This window comes from Ochotona curzoniae, unplaced genomic scaffold (assembly GCF_017591425.1).
Source record: "Ochotona curzoniae isolate NIBS_2020 unplaced genomic scaffold, NIBS_Ocur_1.0 contig_4917, whole genome shotgun sequence".
Lineage (NCBI taxonomy): Eukaryota > Metazoa > Chordata > Mammalia > Lagomorpha > Ochotonidae > Ochotona > Ochotona curzoniae.
Window position 1 is genome coordinate 39,102 of NW_024466421.1, and position 20,054 is coordinate 59,155.

A 20,054-nucleotide genomic window follows, 5' to 3' on the forward strand; every position below is an offset into this window, starting at 1 on the left:
AAGTTTCCGGAAAGAGGTAACATCTGAGCTGGTTTCCAAAGACTGAACAGGAGCTCATCAGAGGGCAGTTCATGTGAAGGGCAGAGAAGTCAGGTGCTGAGGGGCACAAAGGACCAGGGGGCTGCGGGAAGGTGCCCAGAGTGGCTAGCATGGTCTGCACTATCATGGCCCGAGAAGACATTCTAACCCCAAAAGCAGGGGGAAGATACACGATCAGGACTGGGACTTTATTAAGCAGATTCTCAGACATAACACACGTAAGACTGTGCAACATACAGAGAAATGTAAGTCAACTCTACAAATTGTGCTTCTCTAAGGGATAATAGTTCAGCTGTGGACGTTGTGATACAGTGGTCTCCAAAGGCTGCGCACTGCCAAGGAGAAGCAGCACAGACTGCCCCCAGCCCAGGCCCTCTCCACCCCCGCTCCTACCTGAGCTGAGCTTTAAGTTCAGTAAACCTGGGCCGCCTGCTGGGGTCATAGGCCCAGCATTTCGTCATAAGGCTGTAGAGGGTGGGAGGACAATTTGGAGGCATTGGTAATCTTTCCCCATTTTCAATCCGACCGATCACATCATTGTTCTTCACTCCTTGAAAAGGCTTCACACCATGCATCAGTATCTCCCACATACATACACCTGTGAAGTGGGAACGAAAACACCACAGTGAGCGCAGCCCGAGTGACCTTCCCGTCTCAGGAACGGCTTCGCAGCTGGAGCGGTGAGCATCGCTCACACATCCAAAGCAGTAAACAGCTGGACAGTAACACAAGTGCAACAAGTGCTTCATCACGATGTGCTCACAAAATCTTTAGTTCTCTCTGAAAATCATACTTTAGAAGATGGACCACCAGTTAGGGTGCTAGTGCATGGCTTAATGAACCATTTAAAAAAATACACTTAGTCGGATGTTAGATTCCCTTCTCCTTTAGTACAACTTATTTCAATAGCTGACTTAAGACCAAACTGAAAGAAAAAAAAAGAGAAAGAAAAAATTTAAGTCTCATGCTTTTAGACAACTCAGGATCCCTAACAATGCTGCCCTTGCCACAGTGCAGCTAAGTACTGTCAACTGATGCCAGTGATCCCATCTAGAAACTACACGATGACCTCAGAAAGTTCGTTTGGACTTCACGGTCGAAAATAACTTTCTCTTGAACTTTTAAATAACCCTATTAAGAATCTGCCTTTAAAACAAACTAGGAAGCCTGGTGCAGTAGCCTAGTGGCTAAAAAGTCCTCACTTTGCAATTGCCAGGATCCCATATGGGTACCAGCAGCCCCACTTCCCATCGTGCTCCCTGCTTGTGGGCTGGAACCCTGCACCCAGGTGGGAGTCCTGAAAGAGGTTCCTGGATCCTGGCTTTAGATAGGCACAGCTCTGGCCATTACAACCACTTGGGGAGTGAATCAGCCACGGAAGATCTTCCTCTGTCTTTCCTCTCTGTATATCTGACTTTCCAATAAAAATATATAAATCTTACAAAAAAAAAAAATGAAACTAGGGCCAGCATTGTGGTGTAGTGGGTTAAACATGCCATACCAGCATCCCATATGGGCACTGGTTCTAGTCCTGGATCTCCCACTTCCAATCTACTCCCTGCTAATGCACCTGGGAAAGCAGCAGAGGACGAGCCAGGAGCTTGAGCCCTGCACCCACACAGCAGACCTGGAACACGTGCGTGGGCCCTGCACCCACACAGCAGACCTGGAACAAGCTCCTAGCTCCGAGTTTCATCATGACCCATCGCTGGCTGTTGTGGCTGTTTAGGGAGTGAGCCGGCAGATCAAACACCTCTCTTTGTCTGTTTCTCCCACTGTAATAAACCTTGGGGGAATACCAAAACCAACAAAACAGAAAACCCTGAGACTGTGCCCAATATAATGCAATGAAGGAAAGGTAACAATGAAAGTAGACCATGAGAGCCCAGCACAATAGTGTAGTGGCAAGAGTCCTTGCCCTGAATGCCGGGATCTCATACATGTGCCGGTAATAATTTTGGTGGCCCCTGCTTCCCATCTGGCTTCCTGTCTGCGGCCTGGGAGAGCAGTCGAGGAACGCCTAAAGCCTTGAGACCCTGCGCCCGTGTGGGAGATCTGGTGGATGCTCTGGGCTCCCGGCTTTGGATTGGCTCAGCTCCAGCCATTGCAGCTGCTTGGGAGTGAATCAACGGACAGAAGATCTTCCTCTCTGTCTCTCCTCTTTGTATATCTGATTTTGCAATGAAAATAAATAAATCTTAAAAAAAAAAAAAAAGACAGTGAAATAAAGGGTGGTATTTTCTCCCAGTATCCTTTGGTTGCCGCTCTGGCTCTTCTGTACCTCTTGTCACCTTCTAAAGCTGCCAGGCCACAGACACGTCACTGTACGCAGGCCTGGCACTCCCAGCCTCCCGCCTCCAGTCACACTCCCAGCACTTTTCTCCCGTGGACCTTTCTTGGTTGGTCTCTAGGAGCTACTGCCTATCCTATAACACGTTGTACACCTGTGCTTGAAGAGCAGGGCATGACTTTATTTTATATCTGCAGTGCCAACTCAAGGAACATAAGTCACATCAAAACATTTGGGCAAACCTGATTCTGAAATTAGTCAGAAATCCAGTCATTTCATAGCAAAGTCTGAGCAGAGCAATGCCCCTGGCAGATACTGTAGTATTATCACTACTATTAAGTAATAATACCATCCGTTATCATTTCTTGAGGATTAAATATCTACCTGGCACCGTCTTCTGGAGACCCACATACATTCCCCACTTCTCACAACAGCCTTACATTTCTCTACATGTTGTATTTTATTAAACTAAATCTAACATGACACCAATGACCGGGAATTATTTTATATAACAAAAGGTGGGCTAGGGAATACTGTCAACTACATTATAGTATTATAATCTTTTCTTACCTCTTAGAATTTTAAATTTTATTCTTACCTAAAGAGCTCTTTTAAATTCATCTGGGCATTAGAGTAACAATATGAACGAAATAGTTACAGCCCACACTAAAGCAAGCAAGAACAGCTAAGTAAAACATGCTTTCAGTTAAGGTCAACTGTAAAATGTCATTGATTTTAAAATACACCAATGTCCCTGGGTAAAGCAATATTGGCCTATCCGAATCTTTAAATTGTGGAATTTTCTTGAGGCAGCAAGCTTCTTGTTCTGCAGGTTACAGACTAATTAAGCAAGGAAAGCCTTGCATTTAAAACCACATCAGATGGGCTCCAAAACCTTGTCCCATTATGTCATGCCATTTCTTATATTACTGGAAAGTTCCTTCCTATATCTAACTAAACTGGGATACTAAAACGTTTACTACAAATCAACAGTACATAAACAGAAAAAGAATGTTTAATACATAAAGTTATCTTTATTTGCAGGAGAAAAGAGGAACATGATAAAGTCCACAGGCTGTCTCCCCTGAGCAAAGACAATGCACAGCCAACACGACATGCAGAGAGGGAAGACAGCATCCTGCTCAGGGCTTCCCGAAAGAGGAGCACTGAAAGGGAAGACGAGATTCCAGTAGGAGGAGCAAGCCCAGGGCTGGGACATCCACAGAGGGCAGACACCAGCAGAGCCGCGTGAAGACACAAGCGTGACTCTGAAATGTGGCTGCAGTGAGCCGGAGCCACACATGCGCTCCAGTTGGGCGGGTCTGCGGCAGTCCACAGGACAGAGGGACGAGGACAAGGACTCCAGAGAGGGCAGGAACGGACAAAGTAGACAGAGGAGCGAGTGTTACAAAAGATGAAGGCTCTAGTAACCAAGTCAGGAAGATTAGACGCCAGAATAAAGTGATGAGGCACAACTTGAGATATTCTGGAACAGACGGATATCACAGAGCCAGGAAGACACGTGACTGCTCAGCCATTCACATTACAGGGAAGAACAAGATGGCCAAGGGGAGAGGAGCAAGAAAGACGGAAACAGACAAGGTACCTCCCCTGCAGGACCGAGGAGGAGCTGTGAGGGTCAGCATGGTGGGACGTGACCGGAGCCTGGACAAGGCTGCAGCACAAGACATGGGCATTCTCAGCAACACGGCCCAGAGGCAACTACAGAATCTGGTGAAGACGGTCAGTTAGGGAAGGCCAACCAACCCACAGATTCTGAAAATAGACCGTAGGCTAAGTTAAGTTTGTAGGATATAAGAAACACAACTTTTAAAAATACCAAGTAAAAAAATACTCACCAAACATCCATACGTCACTAGCTGAGGTAAAACGTCGAAAATTGATGGACTCTGGAGCCATCCACTTAATAGGCAATTTTCCTTTGGAAGCTAGAAGATTAATGTTAGAAAATAAATTTTCCCTTAAACTCTTTAACAGAATTAGCTGAGATGCTTCAGTATCAAGCTGAGAAGCTTCCCCTACAGTTGGGAGAAGCACTCGGGGCTCTCATGTCACTTGGGGCCAGGTGACTCAACACTGATGTCCTCCCTTCTACAGACGCAGCACGTCCCGGGAGGGCGGAGGTGCTGGCCTGCAGCTCCCCGGGCGCGGACCCTCGTTCCTCCCTGGTGCTTGTCACCAACATGCAGCAATGCTCCCAGGGCACGCGTGCACGCACTGCCACCATGGACTTAGACCATCTACAACTCATTTCTGTGAGGCTCACACATGTTCAGTGACTTGCAGGAGGCCACTCCACTAACAGGTGTGTGAGCTGGGAACCAAACTCCCTGCCCCTGGCTCTGCTGTGCCGCTCTTTCCAACCCAGACCCCAGCTGAGACAGGAGGGAGTGCCCAGGGCTCGATCTCACTTGACAATTTGCTGACTGGGGAGATAACGTTCATGCTGCCCTGCGCGTGTCCTTGAATGAAAAGCACCAAGAACTGGTTTGAGGGGTCTACCAGTGAAACTCAACAAAAGGCAGATGCACAAATACAGGATCCATGTATGTGAAGAGAGAAAAGGGGAGAAGATACAAAAGGTTCTCTTTAAACAAGTATTATATACTTCTCCCTTCTTATTGGAAAGGCAGACACAGACACACATAACAAAGAGAACAGAGACAGACAGAGATCTGTGTCTACGAGTCTACTCCTGCCTAGAACTCCATGCAGGTCTCCCACACAGGCGGGTACTATGCCATCGCAAGCACTGCCTGTCAGGTGTGTGTCAGCAGGAAGCTCACAGGTAGCAGAGCTAGGACTCAAACGCAGGCACTCAATCTGGATGAGGGCATCCCGAGTGTTAGCGAATGCCTGCCCCAAGAGGCAGCTTCACAAGGAAATCCTGAAACCCACCCTTGCAGACACCTCAAACTTCCTTTTATATGCTGAAGGCGAGCTATTTAAAACCCAAGTAGCCCTCCACCAGGCATTTCATTTTAACAGTTAAGCAGCTGGCTGGGCAGGACGGGGCTAGGTCAACCTCCACCGTCTATATCCAGAACCCCCGGGTCAAGCCTCAGCTTCACTAAGGGTGATGCTGCATGGCAGCAGGCGGTGGCCCAAGCTGCTGTACCCCTGACACAGACTGAGTTCCTGGATCACGGCTTCGGTTCAGCACAGACCGGGCTGTTGTGTGCGCATTTAGTGGAGTGAACCAGCGGACAGGAGTCTCTAAGCCTCCCAAACACTCAAATCAATTCCAAAGACAAAAGTAGACCCAAGTCCAGGCTCAGTATCTCTTAATTGAAACACTTGGGGCCAGAAGTGTTTCAAACTTTTTTGGGTTAGGGCTGCTCATCCTGTATATGCAATGTGTATTTATAAAACAGGTATCCGAAGGACACCAGAATGCAAAGCAGAGGAGACACAGTAAGCAAGAGGATGCTCAGGGCAGGCAGCCGGGAGACGACAGAGCCGGAAAAGGCGGTCACAGCGGGACCTGGACTCCACAGCTCCCACCCGCTTGCCAGTGGTCAGAACTGCCGTCTGCAGGCCACGAGCATCTCTGCAGACTTTCAGAATCCGCACCGCAGGGCCATTTTAGACTTTACCAAACTCCAGGGAGTCTACACTTACCTTTCTGACATGTTAATATTTGTGCGAATTTGTGAAGTTCTTAAATGAAGTGTGTTTAATCTTGATACTCATACTAAGAATTTATCTCATTACTGAAATTCAAATACTTGGATAGTCAAGATCTGAGCTGGAAATGTGAAATGGATTCCAATACAGTAAAAATTGATTTCATCTTTTAAAAAATCTTCAGATTTGAGGCATGGCATTTTGTTAAAAAAAACAACACTTGGGCCTGGTGTGGTAATCTAGCAGAGAAAGTCCGTGCCTTGCACACACTGGGATCGCATATGGGCACAGGCTCTGATACCGGCGGCCCTGCTTCCCATCCAGCTCCCTGCTAATGGCCTGGGAAAGCACCTGAAGACAACCCAAAGCCTTGGCACCCTGCACCTGCGTGGGAAAGCTCAAGGAAGCTCTGGGTTCCTGGTTTCAGATTGGCTCAGCTCTGGCTGGTTGCAGTCACTTGCAGAGTGAACCATCAGGCGAAAGATCTTCCTCTCTGTCTCTCCTCCTCTCTGTATATCTGATTTTCCCATAAAAAATAATTGTTTTTAAAAAAAAGTTTTATTTAATCTAAAAGGGAGGAAGAGAACAAAAAATGGAGGGGGAGAGATAGAAGTAAGAGGAACTAGAGTAAGTAGACCAAATACTCATGGGTCACTCTCTCACTCTGCTGTCAGGTATTAACTGTCAGATCAGTCTAAACATCTGTGGGTTGATAACAACTTCTGGCCATTAAAGATAAAATGGCACTCAATATCCAAGAGGAAGTATTCATTCATTTATTTGAGATCCATGCCTAGGAACATACAGGCTGTTTTGTAGGGTACCTCTATGTTTAATTTTAAAAGAATCTGCTGGGATAGTACTGTGACACAGCAGGCAAAGCCACTCCCTATAACACAGGCTTCCCAGAGAAGAACTTGGCTGAGTCCCAGCTGCTCCACTTTTGATCTAGCTCCTGGTTAATGGCCTGGAAAAGCAGCAGAAAATGGCCCAACTGTTCAGGGTCCTGCAACCCATGTGTGAGACTTGGGAGAAGCTTCTGCCTCTTGGTTTTAGCTAGCTCAGTGCTAGCTATTAAGGCATCAGGGCAAGTCAACCTGCGGACGGAAGACCTCTCTAACTCTTTCAAATCAATCAATCAATCTTCATAGTTGGGAAATAATTTTTTCTAACTCATAGCTTATATTTTCAGCTTTCTTACAGATTCTGTCATAGACTGAATATTACTTATCCTTAAACTCAGGCAGCTGTCTATTGATAAGTTAACAGCTCAAGGGGGTTGGAACCTGATGCAATTACAGTGTCCGAAGGTGGGCAAGAAGGAAGTTCTGGGGTCAGGGTGTGTGCCTGCAGGTGGGGGTGTTCATGGAGGGTGGCTCTAGGAGCCCGTGTGGGCCCCTACTGTGCCTGCCCCCCACCTCTGCACATCATTGCCTTCCCCAGACACCCAGCCAAGGGGGCGGCCTGACCACAGTCATAACAAAGCTTTCTGTTCACGAAGTTAGCATTTTCTTATATATAGAATAATTTTTAATTCCTAATTTTCATGTCCAACTGATCAGTTTTTAGCTTTAATGGCTCTTTGTTTTTGCTATAAAGTCTAAAGCTCCTCTGTCAGTCCTGGATCATAAAGATTGATACCTATATGCCTTTCCCTTAAACCCTGGACAGTCGAGACCATCTAGACAGGTTTCTGTGGAGGACGGCCCACTGCGCCAGTCCATGGGCACAGAGTCCTGTCTGTCCTAACCTCAGTAAAGCAGACCAGAACACACTTTTTAAACAGAAAGGAACACACTGGACCCAGCATGGTAGCCTAGCAGCTAAAGTCTTCGCCTTGTACGCACTGGGATCCCATATGGGCGCCGGTTCTAATCCTGGCAGCCCCACTTCCCATTCAGCTCCCTGCCTGTGGCCTGGGAAAGCAGTTGAGGACAGCCCAAAGCCTTGGGAAACTGCATCCATGTGGGAGACCAGGAAAAAGCTCCGGGCTCCTGGCTTTGGATCGGCTCAGTTCCGGCCATTGCGGCCATTTAGGGAATGAATCAACAGACAGAAGATCTTCCTCTCTGTCTCTCCTCCTCTGTGTGTACCTGCCTTTCCAATAAAAAAGAGAGAGAAAGGAACACATTAGGGATTAGGGATTTCTGGTCTTACCTTTGTAGTAAGTACTATCTTCCATATAGCGGGACAGTCCAAAGTCTCCTAATTTCACACAATCATTTGAGGACACAAGAACATTCCGAGCTGCTATATCCCTGGATAGGGAAGAATTTAGCACAATAAATTCTACAACACAGGAAGAACATCCATAAACTAAACTACATTATGTTAAAAATACACTTATCACTACTTGAATGACAGCTAAGATACAACACAAACAGATCTAGAAAAGGTATGCATTAATTAACTCACTTTATATACACTCTTTTTTTAATGATGAGCGAACATTCTCTAGTAAAAATGCTAGTTTTTGTCAAACGATCACTTGCACCAGCTGATGAGCAGTGACACAGGAGTGGGGTCCAACTGGGCCATTACTAATGAGACCTCATTCAAAGAGGACAGTTGGGATTTACATACCTGCAATTGATTTTGCACATGTAGTTTATTTTAATGTTGGGTGGCAAAACATTAATTCTAACACAGTATGGGGTAAACAAATTTTAAATTCTCCCACCTGCATTCAAACTACAGATACATCCACTAGAAACAGAAATTCCACAAAAGGCCAACACGCATCAATGGTGCGTGACACCGTGGTGTTCTGGAAAGTCCCAGAACGCTGTCTGCTCTGGGAACCATTCCCTTTGCCCTAATCAAGTACAGGAGCTTGGCAGCATTTGCTGAAGGAGTAACTCTCCCTTTCTGTATATTAGTAAGCCATGCTTCTCCACTCTGGCAGGACTCTAGTCACTGTGGTGCAGCCTCACAGGCACCAAGGGCTCCAGTGAGAACAGAGTCTGTCTGCTTTGCTTGCTCAGAAGGAACTCCCAGTTTTACGATGGAATCTTACCTGTGTACGAATCTTTTGCTCTCTAGATATGCAAGAGCTGTGCTAAGCTGATAAGCATACAGGATCAAGGATGCTAGATCCAAACTGTATTTCCTTACTTGCAAAAACGACCTCAGCTTTGGAAACAATGCCAAGACAAAAGAGAGAAACGAATTAGGAACAGAGCTCAGCAATCCATTGCAACACACTACAGTTAGCAGCAATGCCGCCCATCTGAAACTCATGTTTAGCTTTTAATTCTTTCAGAATAACAAAGTGTAATGAATTAAACATTTTAATTCAGAAAGTGTAATAACCCTACTTCATCTGAAATCTTAACATGAAATCAGAGCCTTGCTGACTACAGACAAGTTTCTCTAAAAATTTAGGAAACTATGCTTCAAGGGAATAAATAAAAGTATAACAAAATATGAAGTGCTCTTGGGTGCAGGCTTGGTGCAGTGAGTTGAGCCTCCACTTGGGTCAGTGCTGTGGCACAGAGGGTACCACGTCAGCATCTGATTTGGGCACTGGTTTGAGTCCTGGCCTATCCAGTTACCTGCTATGTGCTTGGGTCTCTGCCCCATGTGGGAGACCAAGTAGCAGCTCCTAACTTTGGACCAGCTGAGTTCCAGCCACCTACAGCCATTTGAGGAATGAACCAATAGACAGAAGACATACGTGTGTGTGCGCACGCGTGTGTGTGTGTGCGCACGCGTGTGTGTGTGTGTGTTTGGCCTTCTTTCCCCCACCCTCCTTTGCATAACTCTTTCAAATATATAAATAAATCTTTAAAAGGTGGTAAGATGTAACTAAATTCAGCATTCATTTGCCCATCAATACTGTTTCTTCTTCCAATCATTGGACTCCTGTAGGCATTGGCCCAGACAGCAAAGCTGGTCCCTTGTTGCTACTTAGTCCTGATAAAACCTGGGCAGCAGAAGTGCTGAGTGGGGAGTATGGAGGAACGTAATGATAAAGCCACTTATACCCACACCTTTGCATTCAAAGCACAACAAATATCCCCAAATCTAAGACACATATTGCATCTATTGCGCTATCAGGGCAGATCCAGCACCACAGGCACACTCAAGCACTCTGGAGCCTGAGATGGCTGGGGGTCGCCAGGCCTAGGCCAAGCGAGGTCTGGGTTCACAGTACCTCTCCAAGCGTGCACAGCTCCATGATTATCCAGACGGGGTTCTCCGTGATAACGCCAATAAGCTTCACAATATGAGGGTGGTCAAACTGACGCATGGTCACTAAGGAAAAGCGTTCACAGTCACTCGGAGCATTGGGCAACTGGGATCAAAGACTGAGCTGAGCAGACACTTGGATTTACTCATTTACATCCTTCCTTCTCCATACTCTAGGAATGGTTCTGCTGGTTTTTATGTAACACGAAAAGTAAAAGGGTAGGGCTGGCGTTGTGGCACAGTAGATGAAAGCTGCTGTCTGCAGCGCCAGCGTCCCACATGGATGTCACTTGTCTCCAAGCTGCTTCATTTCCTACCACGCATCACTCATGCACTCAGGAAAGCAGTGGGAAACGGCCCAAATCCTTGAGTCCCTGGCACCCATGCATAGGCCCTGATGGAGCTGCAGGGTCCTCGCTGTGGCCTGGCCCAGCTCCAGCTATCTTGGCCATTTCCAGAGTGAACTGTGGAATGAAGATCTGTCTCTCTCTTACTAACTCTGCCTTGCAAACAAATTTTAAAAAAAGGGGCCTGGTGGCATAGCCTAGCTGCTAAAGTCCTCGCCTTGAACATGCCAGGATCCCATATGGGCGCCGGTTCTAATCCCGGCAGCTCCACTTCCCATCCAGCTCCCTGCTTGTGGCCTGGGAAAGCAGTCGAGGACGGCCCAATGCTTTGGGATCCTGGACCTGTGTAGGAGACCTGGAGGAAGTTCCTGGCTCCTGGCTCCGGATCGGCATAGCACCAGCCGTTGCGCTCACTTGGGGAGTGAATCATCAGATGGAAGACCTTCCTTTCTGTCTCTCCTCCTCTCTATATCTGACTTTGTAATAAAAATAAATCAATCTTTTTAAAAAAAGGGAAAAATGTAAATATGCAGTACAAAATTCAAAGCAATCCCACAACATTTATTTGTCAGATAGAGTGCTTAAGCATATTGCAATAAACATTCAGGCACCAAACATATTTACTCTTATTTTCAATTTATTATTAGCAAATTTTAAAGCTTTATGTCTAATTTTATATGATCAGGTCTTTACATATTTCCTCTGAAGCAACTACTAAAAATGCCAGCAGAATACTAACTAGAACCTTACAAGCACAAAAAAATGTGCCCATGCTAAGCAAAACATCACTAGCAACTTTAACCCGTTAGTGGTCTGGGCCAGGGGGCCAGAGGCCAGGGTCCAGGCTGCCTCCCAATTCTGGAAAGGGAAATCTCACTGGCACCCAGTCCTACTCACTCCTTTGAAATGGTCCAAGGAAGTTTCACAGCACCCCAGGGCTGAGTACCAGCAGAGTCTGTACAGCCTGAGGGAGCCACTGCCAGGACCTTTACAGAAAAGCTGAATAACCCATCCAGGAGTAAACAGACCATGTACCCCTCCGGAGGCTTTTACGACTCCAAGGGCCCAATGCAGTAGTCTAGCGGCTAAAGTTCTCACCTTGTAGGCACTGGGATCCCACATGGGTGCTAGTTTGTATCCCAGCTGCTCCACTTCCCATCCAGCTCCCTGCCTGTGGCCTGGGTAAGCAGTTGAGGACGGCCCAAAGCTTTGGTACCCTGTACAGCACGGGAGACCCGGAAGAGGGTCCCGACTACTGGCTTCAGATTCTCTCAGCTACAGTCACTGTGGCCACTTGGGAAGCCAGCCAGTGGACAGAGATCTTTTTCTCTCCTTCTCTCTGTATATCTGACTTTCAAATAGAAATTAAATATAATTTTTTTTAAAGTGCAGATACCTTAAATAGATTGCACTTCCCTGAAATAACAGCCAAATAAGCTTTACAAGAACAAAACAAGCTTAGTCTGACCTGACTACTCCTACAAAATAACAGAATTAATTTTGTAATGACTCCAAAGCCCCACCAAAACACAATATCTATTCAGAACAGTTGCAGAAAAAGATAACCAATTTTTACAACTTGCATTTTAAAAAAGTGTTCAACATATAAGAACACCACTAAAGGCACAGCAGCAGCTAGTTCCTGATGTCTGCTGCAGTCTGTTTTCTGGCCCTACATGCATTCAGAAAGGCAACAGTCCAGATGACAGCATGGGGAACGGGCAGGTGCTGCGGTGCAGCAGGACCGCCACTAGGGGCGCTGTGCACTGCTCCTTGGCTTTAATGCAGCTCCCTGCTAAAGAGCCCAGTGTTTGAATCCTTGTCACCTATATGGGAGAACCAGATAGCGTTCCTGGATTAAGCATGGCACAGCCAAATTTGTTATGGGAAGTAAAAGACTTGTCTCTCACGACAAAAACAAAGAAAACAAGCTACTGGCCAGGCTTTGTATTGTACTTAAGTCAGATTCAAGAACAGGGTTAAGGATGCAGTTAGACTTAATTGATTGAAGTCACAACATGACTTATTCTGTAATAAATGTATTTATAAAATGTGAAGCAGGAAGAATTAACTCCATGCCATATAACACAGCCCCTGTGAGGACGGGCCTGTGCAAACTAAGTTATTTTTCTCACTTCTTTAGAGACATTTTGAACTCAAAGACACAAAGTCACATGGAGTTCCACAGAAATGAAACTTACAGGCTTCTTGGAGAAATTTCTCTCTCACGCTGTCCGAGGAGCAGTTTTTACATGTTTTAATTGCAACCGCCAAAGCTGGATTCTCCTGTTAGGAAAAGTACAGAATCACACAAACGTGGAAAGGCTCTCTGTACTAATCAGTGGGTACACTCACGAGGGGCTTTCTGTATTGCAACTACAGGATTCCAGATCAACTGGACTCAAACCTCCAAAATCTTCCAAGAATGGTAAGAATACTTAAAATACAGCCAGTTGGTATAAAACCCACAGTAAAAGAGGGATATGGCTGTGACATGCCACAGGCTATTGACTGACAATGCAACCTTCGACTCTATGCTTTGTGACGGGCCAGTGAAGGCAGAGGCAACAGGCCCGGCAAGGCAGTGAAGTCATGTGTGAGAAGCTGAGTTACCAGGGGCATGGGGCAGATCCCACTGTTGAGTGTTTGTAGAGCGCGTCAAGGCCAGAGGATGGAAATGCCAGGCAACAGAGGGCGCTGCAGGTCCGCAAAGATGCGGCTTCTCATCTAATTGCTAGGATGGGGAATGGAGGCCTGAGCCCCTATGTGTAGGACCTGGGCTGTGGCACGGAGCAATGACTGCAGTGAGGCAAGGGCATACAGTGGGCTCATGCTGCCTGCGCATGGAACCAGGTGACAGATGAGCAAGGGTGGCTGGGACAAGCATGGCAGCAGCAGAGGAAGTAGGAAGAAGGGCTGAGGAAGTGGGATTATGGATTGGGCCCGAGAGTCCAGCACAGGAAGCTCATCTTCAGCTCTGATAAGCTTGTGATGCCACAGAGATAACGAATCCCTCCAGTGGGATGGGCAGCGCAGCAGACAAGTCTGAGCTCACATCCCTGGGAAAGGTGAAATCCCTGCGGAGGCCAAGGAGGCTGCAGGCCACGCTGGCGTGAAGACAGGGAGCAGAGGAGACCCGCAGGGGTGACAGGCGAGCGAGGGAAAACCAAGGAAAGGTATTGTGCTGCTGCAAATCAACAGGATCCCATAGGAAACTGTGGACGGCAGTTTTAGGTAAAGATGGTCCAAAGCCTTGGGACCCTGCACCCACGTGGGAGACCAGGAGGAGACTGCTGACTCCTGGCTTCAGATTGGCCTCAGCAGCAGCCACTGGGCCATCTGGGGAGTGAATCAGTGTGTGGAATATCTTTGTCTATCTCTGTGTAAATATCTTTCCATTTAAAAAAAAAGAAGAAGAAATCTTAAAAATTGCTTTGGAGTACAAAATTAAGCTTACACAATAAAAACAAACATATTCACAAATATCAGAAAAGAGTTAACACAATGTGAGCTCTGCTATTTGTCAAGGGGCAGGGTTTATTAAACAAGTATTTAAGCTAATACTAGATTGTAGATACTATAAATGAGTGTCGGGGGCAGAGGCCCGGCCTAGTGGTGAGAGCACCCCACGTGGGAATGCCTGACACCAGTGCTAACATGGACTGGGGGAAATGGTGCTGGATCCTAGAGCTGGGGCCCGAAACTGCCAGGGGGTAGTGCCTCCTGCTGTCACATCGCCTGTCAGAGGCTGCCCAGGAGTCCGCCAGCTAAGAAAAGCTTGTTTGCACTCAATGCTCCTCCACTCTCTCTCACAACAAAAACGAGGCACTTTTTTCAAAAGGGAATGAGAGTCCAGTCCACCCGCCCTGCTGAGACCTTTGTGACATGCGCAAGTAGCCGTCCTCTGAGCTGGCATGCCGGTGTAGGGAGCGGAGCGCGGCAAGCAGCTCGGGCTTGGCTGTGCCAGTGGGCAGTGCAAAGCTTGGCTTCGCTATATTTTTCAGGCAGGGATAGTCTGGTGGGATTTAGGTCTTTTCAAATAGATATAGTAACCGTTTCAACCTTTTCCTTAACAAGCAACACAAAGTGAAATAACAGAGCAAATAAAAAGAAGAATAAACAACAAGCCAAAGTACGGAAGAAATCTATAACTTCATGTAAGTGCAAGAGTAAAGAATTTCAAAACAGAACCCCAAAAACTGAATTTCTGGGACTGGCAATGTGGCATAACACATGAGGCCCCTTGCTGCAGTGCCAGGATCCCACAAGGGTGCTAGGCTGAGTCCCATCTGCTCCATTTCAGACCTAGTTCTCTGTTAACTCACCCGGGAAAGCAGTGCAGGAGGATGGACCAAGTCCTGGGACCCGGTACCCACATGGGGGATCTAGAAGTTCCTGTTTCCTGGCTTCAGCTAACACAGCCCTCAGACTGCCACTTGCAGAATGAACCAATATATGGAAAACTGTTTGTTGCTCTCTTTCAAATAACTAACTAACTAAGTAAATAAATACACAAACAAACTGGGCCTTGTGCAGTAACCTAGCAGCCAAAGTCCTCGCCTTGCACACACTGGGATCCCATATGGGTGCCGGTTCTAATCCCGGCGGCCTCACTTCCCATCCAGCTTCCTCACTGCCTGTGGCCTGGGAAAGCAGTGAAAGACTTTGCACCCATGTGGGAGACCCGGAAAAGGCTCTGGGCTCCTGGCTTCAGCTCAGCTCAGCTCCAGTCATTGCAGCCACTAGGGAAACGAAGATCTTCCCCTCTGTCTCTCCTCCTCTCTATAACTGACTTTCCAATAAAAATAAAATACATCTCAAAAACAAAACAAAACAAAGCCCTAAACTTCTAATTAGGTTAGTTATTGAGCAGCAAATGATTTTTTTTTTTAAACAAATTGACTTCTGGGGTACAAAAGTGACGTTCAATCTCACATATCAAGGATAACAAACAACAAAGACGGAGTCACTTGCAGTTTCCACAGTATGGGCATCCAAACAGGACCAATGGTCTGTGCTGCTATCCGAAGAGAGCATTCACAGAGTTCTGGAGTGGGCTGGGGCAACCGCATCCCACCGGGGGCAGCTGGCCTTGGTGCCTAGCTCTGGCAGTCATCAGGGCTCCAGGCTCTGAGCTCTGGCCATGCACAGGGCTGATTCCAGCGACATTCTTGGCTCAGTCCTGCTGCTGGAGGCATCTGGGGAGTGAACTGCTGCAGTGGACAACAGGAGGTCTTGGAGCCTCCGCTACTCAAAGGTTTTGAGGCATTACACACTATTATTTTTAAAAGAAATTGCAAATGCCATTAACTTAATCAAGAAATACAATAACCAGTATTGTCGCAAATGTGAAAATATTGGCACCTTTTATAGAGAAGGAGAGACAGAAAGATTTTCCATCTGCTAGTTCACTCCCCAAACAGCCAGAGCTGAGCTGATCCTGAGCCAGGCGCCAGGAGCTTCTTCTAGGTCTCCCACACGGGTGCAGAGTCTCAAGGCTTTGGGCCGTCCTCAACTGCTTTCCCAGGCCACAGGCAGGGAGCTGGATGGGAAGTGGAGCTGCCGGGACACGAATGGGCGCCCACATGGGATGTCTGTACTTGCAGGTAGAGATCAGCCAACTGAGCCATCATACCAGCCTCAATACTGGCACTTTTATCCATGCTGCAAGGACATAAAATGATGCAGTTCTTGGAAATCAGTCTGTTAGTTCCTCAAAATAGTTGAGCATAGCTATCATATGATGGAGCACTTCTACTTCTAGCTACAGACAAAAGTGAATAGCTAACATATTCAGACCCATCTCACGCATGCACATTTTATTAACCTGTCAACTGATGAAACGGAAAGCAAAGGTGATGGCAGTCACAGGAATGGAGGAATGTGCAAGGCATGAAGCTAAATGTGAGAGCAGACCAAAGCATGAGTCTGCCTCTATGAAGTCTTCTGTATAAACTGAGACAGGCAGCAGGTAAGCGGCTGATACTGAGAGTGCGCAGCACAGACAGCGAGCATTATCAAGTCTTGTGAAGTCAAGAAATGTTGCAAACCCAACTGTGGCCATGACTACCCAGCGGAAAGGCACCCAACTCTCCCAAGAGCCCGGTGCACGGTCAGCACTGTGCCGCAGCATGGCATACTGGTGCCTGCAGCATCAGCAGCCCCTCTGCGGCCAGCGGGAACCACACCGCTCCTGTTCTGACCCAGCTTGCTGCCCAAGTGCCTGGCAAAGTGAGAGGATGGCTTCCTGAGCATGCATGCCCTTGCCCTCACGTGGGAGACCAGAAGCCCCAGGCCTCTGGCTTCGGCCTGGCTCAGCCAGGCATGATGCGGCCACCTGGGGAAACAGCCAGTGGTTGATGATCTCTCCTGTAACTCTGCCTTTCAAACAAATTAGAGGCAACCTTTAAAAAAACTTTGAAATTTGTTCTCTCAGAGGGCAAATTAAAACTCTTGTCTTGAAAACGTAGGCAAGTGTGGACACTGGCTTGCTGCTTAGCTCTAGCCATCTCATGCAAACATTCACCCATTCCACCACCAATGCATGCCCCAAGGCTTATGTTCTTTCTCAGCCCTTCAAAGAGAAAATTCTGTCCCTGGGGGGCGGGAGAGGTTTCTAAATATACCAAGTTGATTCTGATGAGCTTCAAAAGAGAGAAGTGAAAATCCGGAGAAGCAAGGACTCAGGATGACAATTTCCACAGAATCAGCCTGGATCGCGACAGTCTTACAGCACTTACTGGACTCATGTACATCCCTTGATGCACGTCTCCAAACTGGCCTTCTCCAATGCATCGCCCAAGTTCTATTCTGTCTCTCTGAATCTCATAATCCCTGGCTGCAAAACATAATGTACATATCAGTCAGCACCAAGGCCCAGCAGCCTAACCCAGAGACCAGCAACGACTGGGACTTCTGCAGTCAGAGTCTCACATCTGGTACACCCGTCATGAAGATGCTTACACACAGTGGAACTCTCTTAAACTATGTCACTTAGGACAAAGTATTGATCAGATACAGCACTGGACAAACCACTGAATAATAATTATACTAAAAATAGTTTTTTACACGTTACTCTTAGGAGTTCTTGAAAGTCTAACCTTCTATCCATTTATTTGGTATCTTTATATAATTGGCCCAAACATTAAATTATATGCTCAATTATTAAGAACTATTAGTTGAGATATTAATATGTGGAGTTAAAAGTTACTTAAGGCAATTATTTTAGAAATAATTAAGATTTTTATAGAGGCAACATAAAACTGTATCATGAGTAAACCTATATTTTCAAAGTTTAAGAGTTTTCCACGTCATTATAATAATATCTCTATATTATTTATGGAGCTAAAAGAATTTAAAGAGGTGTAAAAACTAATTTCAAAATTAAATAAACTTGATTTCTAAAACTAAAAACTAATTTCAAAATTAAATAACTTGAAATCAAACATGGCAAACCGTGAGCAGGTTTTACCTCTGAGAGCAAGTGCCTCATGGTAATATATTAGACTGCCATGTTTTGTATCCAATCACTTAGCAAGCTGCTGAGGCACAGGGAAAGAAAAACCACCTCGAGGGACTGAGAGGCTGGGCTCCCACCCAGCTGTGCGTGTGGTGCTGTGATTCCAGAACACGCAGCCACGCCTCACACTGCCGTGCTCCAGCCGCGTGACCACCAGAGGGACAGACCACGAGCCAAATAATCACTTGTAAATCATACAGAACATTCAATTCCCCAGTTTAGATAAGTCATTTTCCTCTTTAAAATCACTTTAGCTAGTAATTACATTGATTTAACAGTATGAGTAAACCAATGACAAGCAGTTTAAAAAAATACAAGTTAACTGAAACTGAAACATTCCATGTCACTCGGTAGGTTGCAAGTGCAGTGAAGGTTCCTGTTACCTTTATCTATTCCATAGCTTTCTGGATTGCATTTGAGAGAGAGAAAAATTGAAGACCTTGCTTAGAAATAACTAATAGTAATTAGTTTAACAATAGCATATTTGGAAATTACATTTCATTAATTACTTCTGAAAACATTTTATGCATGAATATGAGTTTAAAAAGGAAACTACAAGAAAAAAAAGTATCTACAAGTTAGCTTGATGTTACTTCCGGCTCTTCAGTTCCCACCCCAGCAACTGCACATGAACCTCAGCCTGGTGGAGTGAGACTGAGCACACCACGGCAGTCGGCGCACACGGTCAGCTCTTGCCTCACTCACCAAGGCGCTCCCTGAACGCAGACAGAAGCTGCCCGGCACAGTGCAAGTCCCAGAGTGTGGGGCTGTTTCTCAGTTTTGATAACGTCTTTTCAATTGAAAGAAAAATGTGAATGAGAGGATCTTTTCTATTCATACATCATGGAAGTATTACACATATTTACTTTACAAACATCTGTGGCTCTTTTAGAATTAAGACCCTCAGACTTCAAATTGCCACTGCCTCCAGGGCCTCTTTCCAAGGCAGGTTATAAGTTTAATAGCAACGGCAGTTAAGGGCTTCTCCCCTGCACACATGCACACTCTGAGCCGACCGTCCCTGACCGAGCAGGGGGATGGCACTAGCGTCTGCCCCGCTGGCCCCGGAAGCTCTGCTCGGAGCTCCCTGCACACCTGCCAGCCCCACGGTACGGGGGTTACATCCTGCAAGTTAGCTGCGCCGCTTGGTCAACAGCAATGAAGACAAACAACTCCAATTTCCCGGATATGTATGTGTGCATGTTTATTCTTATGTAACCTTTAAGGAATACTAATTTTCTGAGACAATCATCGAACATTTCATTTCTGCAGAGCCAAGAAGAATACATAAATCCCGAAACTAAACTGAATATTAGACAGCTGAGTGCTATACTTCTGACCTTCATTTGAGAGGACATATATAACACAAAACCCTGAAAGTCGAAGGATTATCTTTACTAAGCTGTCAGTGAGGTATTACAAACGGCTCTAAGGGGTCTGGTGTGATGGCTCAGTGGCTAAATCCTTGCCTTGAATCTCATATGGGTGCCGGTTCATGTCCCAGCTGCTCCACTTCCCAACAAGCTCCCTGCTTGTGGCCTGGCAAAGTAGTTGAGGCCGCCCCAAAGCCTTGGGACCCTGCTCCTGGCTCCTGGATTCCGATCGGCTCAGCTCTAGCCACTGTGGCCACTGTGAGAGCTTCTCCTCTCTGTAAGTCTGTTTTTTCCAATAAAAAATAAATAAACCTTAAAAAAAAATGGCTCTGAGGAGGTTAGCACACGTCTAAAACCCAACTGCGATGTACTGTCTATCAGACTTCGCAAAGACACAACTGGAGGTCTACTTACTTGAGGGCATTGTGTACGTGTCGTCTTCATCTATGATTTCAGCATAATCGTCCGTTTCTGCAGGAAAGGCAACACGCGCAGAGGTTACTCCCCAGGCGACCTTCTGGTCTTCAACACACTTGAAAAGGCAAAATAATCTGCCTGACTTTCCTACTATGCTGAAATATTTTAAACACTACTCAATTTTGGTCCCAATGAGTCACTCATGGAGACAGGAGTGACATCAGTGTCCA

At 46.4% G+C, this 20,054-nt stretch overlaps 1 protein-coding gene across 19 annotated transcripts in view; it reads right to left on the reverse strand.

The window, feature by feature from the left end:
• The window catches only part of LOC121161895 (focal adhesion kinase 1-like), a 206,462-nt gene that overhangs the window by 34,920 nt on the left and 151,488 nt on the right, over positions 1-20,054 (reverse strand). For 11 of the 19 annotated variants that reach the window (XM_040988561.1, XM_040988562.1, XM_040988560.1 and 8 more), the window contains 9 exons: positions 19,822-19,878; positions 18,418-18,438; positions 17,256-17,353; positions 12,717-12,801; positions 10,134-10,234; positions 8,994-9,109; positions 8,135-8,235; positions 4,189-4,278; positions 433-637 (listed from right to left, as the gene is read on the reverse strand). In XM_040988561.1, coding sequence (XP_040844495.1) covers positions 433-637; positions 4,189-4,278; positions 8,135-8,235; positions 8,994-9,109; positions 10,134-10,234; positions 12,717-12,801; positions 17,256-17,353; positions 18,418-18,438; positions 19,822-19,878 — 874 coding nt within the window. The remainder of the gene's footprint in view (positions 1-432; positions 638-4,188; positions 4,279-8,134; positions 8,236-8,993; positions 9,110-10,133; positions 10,235-12,716; positions 12,802-17,255; positions 17,354-18,417; positions 18,439-19,821; positions 19,879-20,054) is intronic. The other 8 variants (XM_040988554.1, XM_040988564.1, XM_040988545.1 and 5 more) reach the window with 1 other exon arrangement.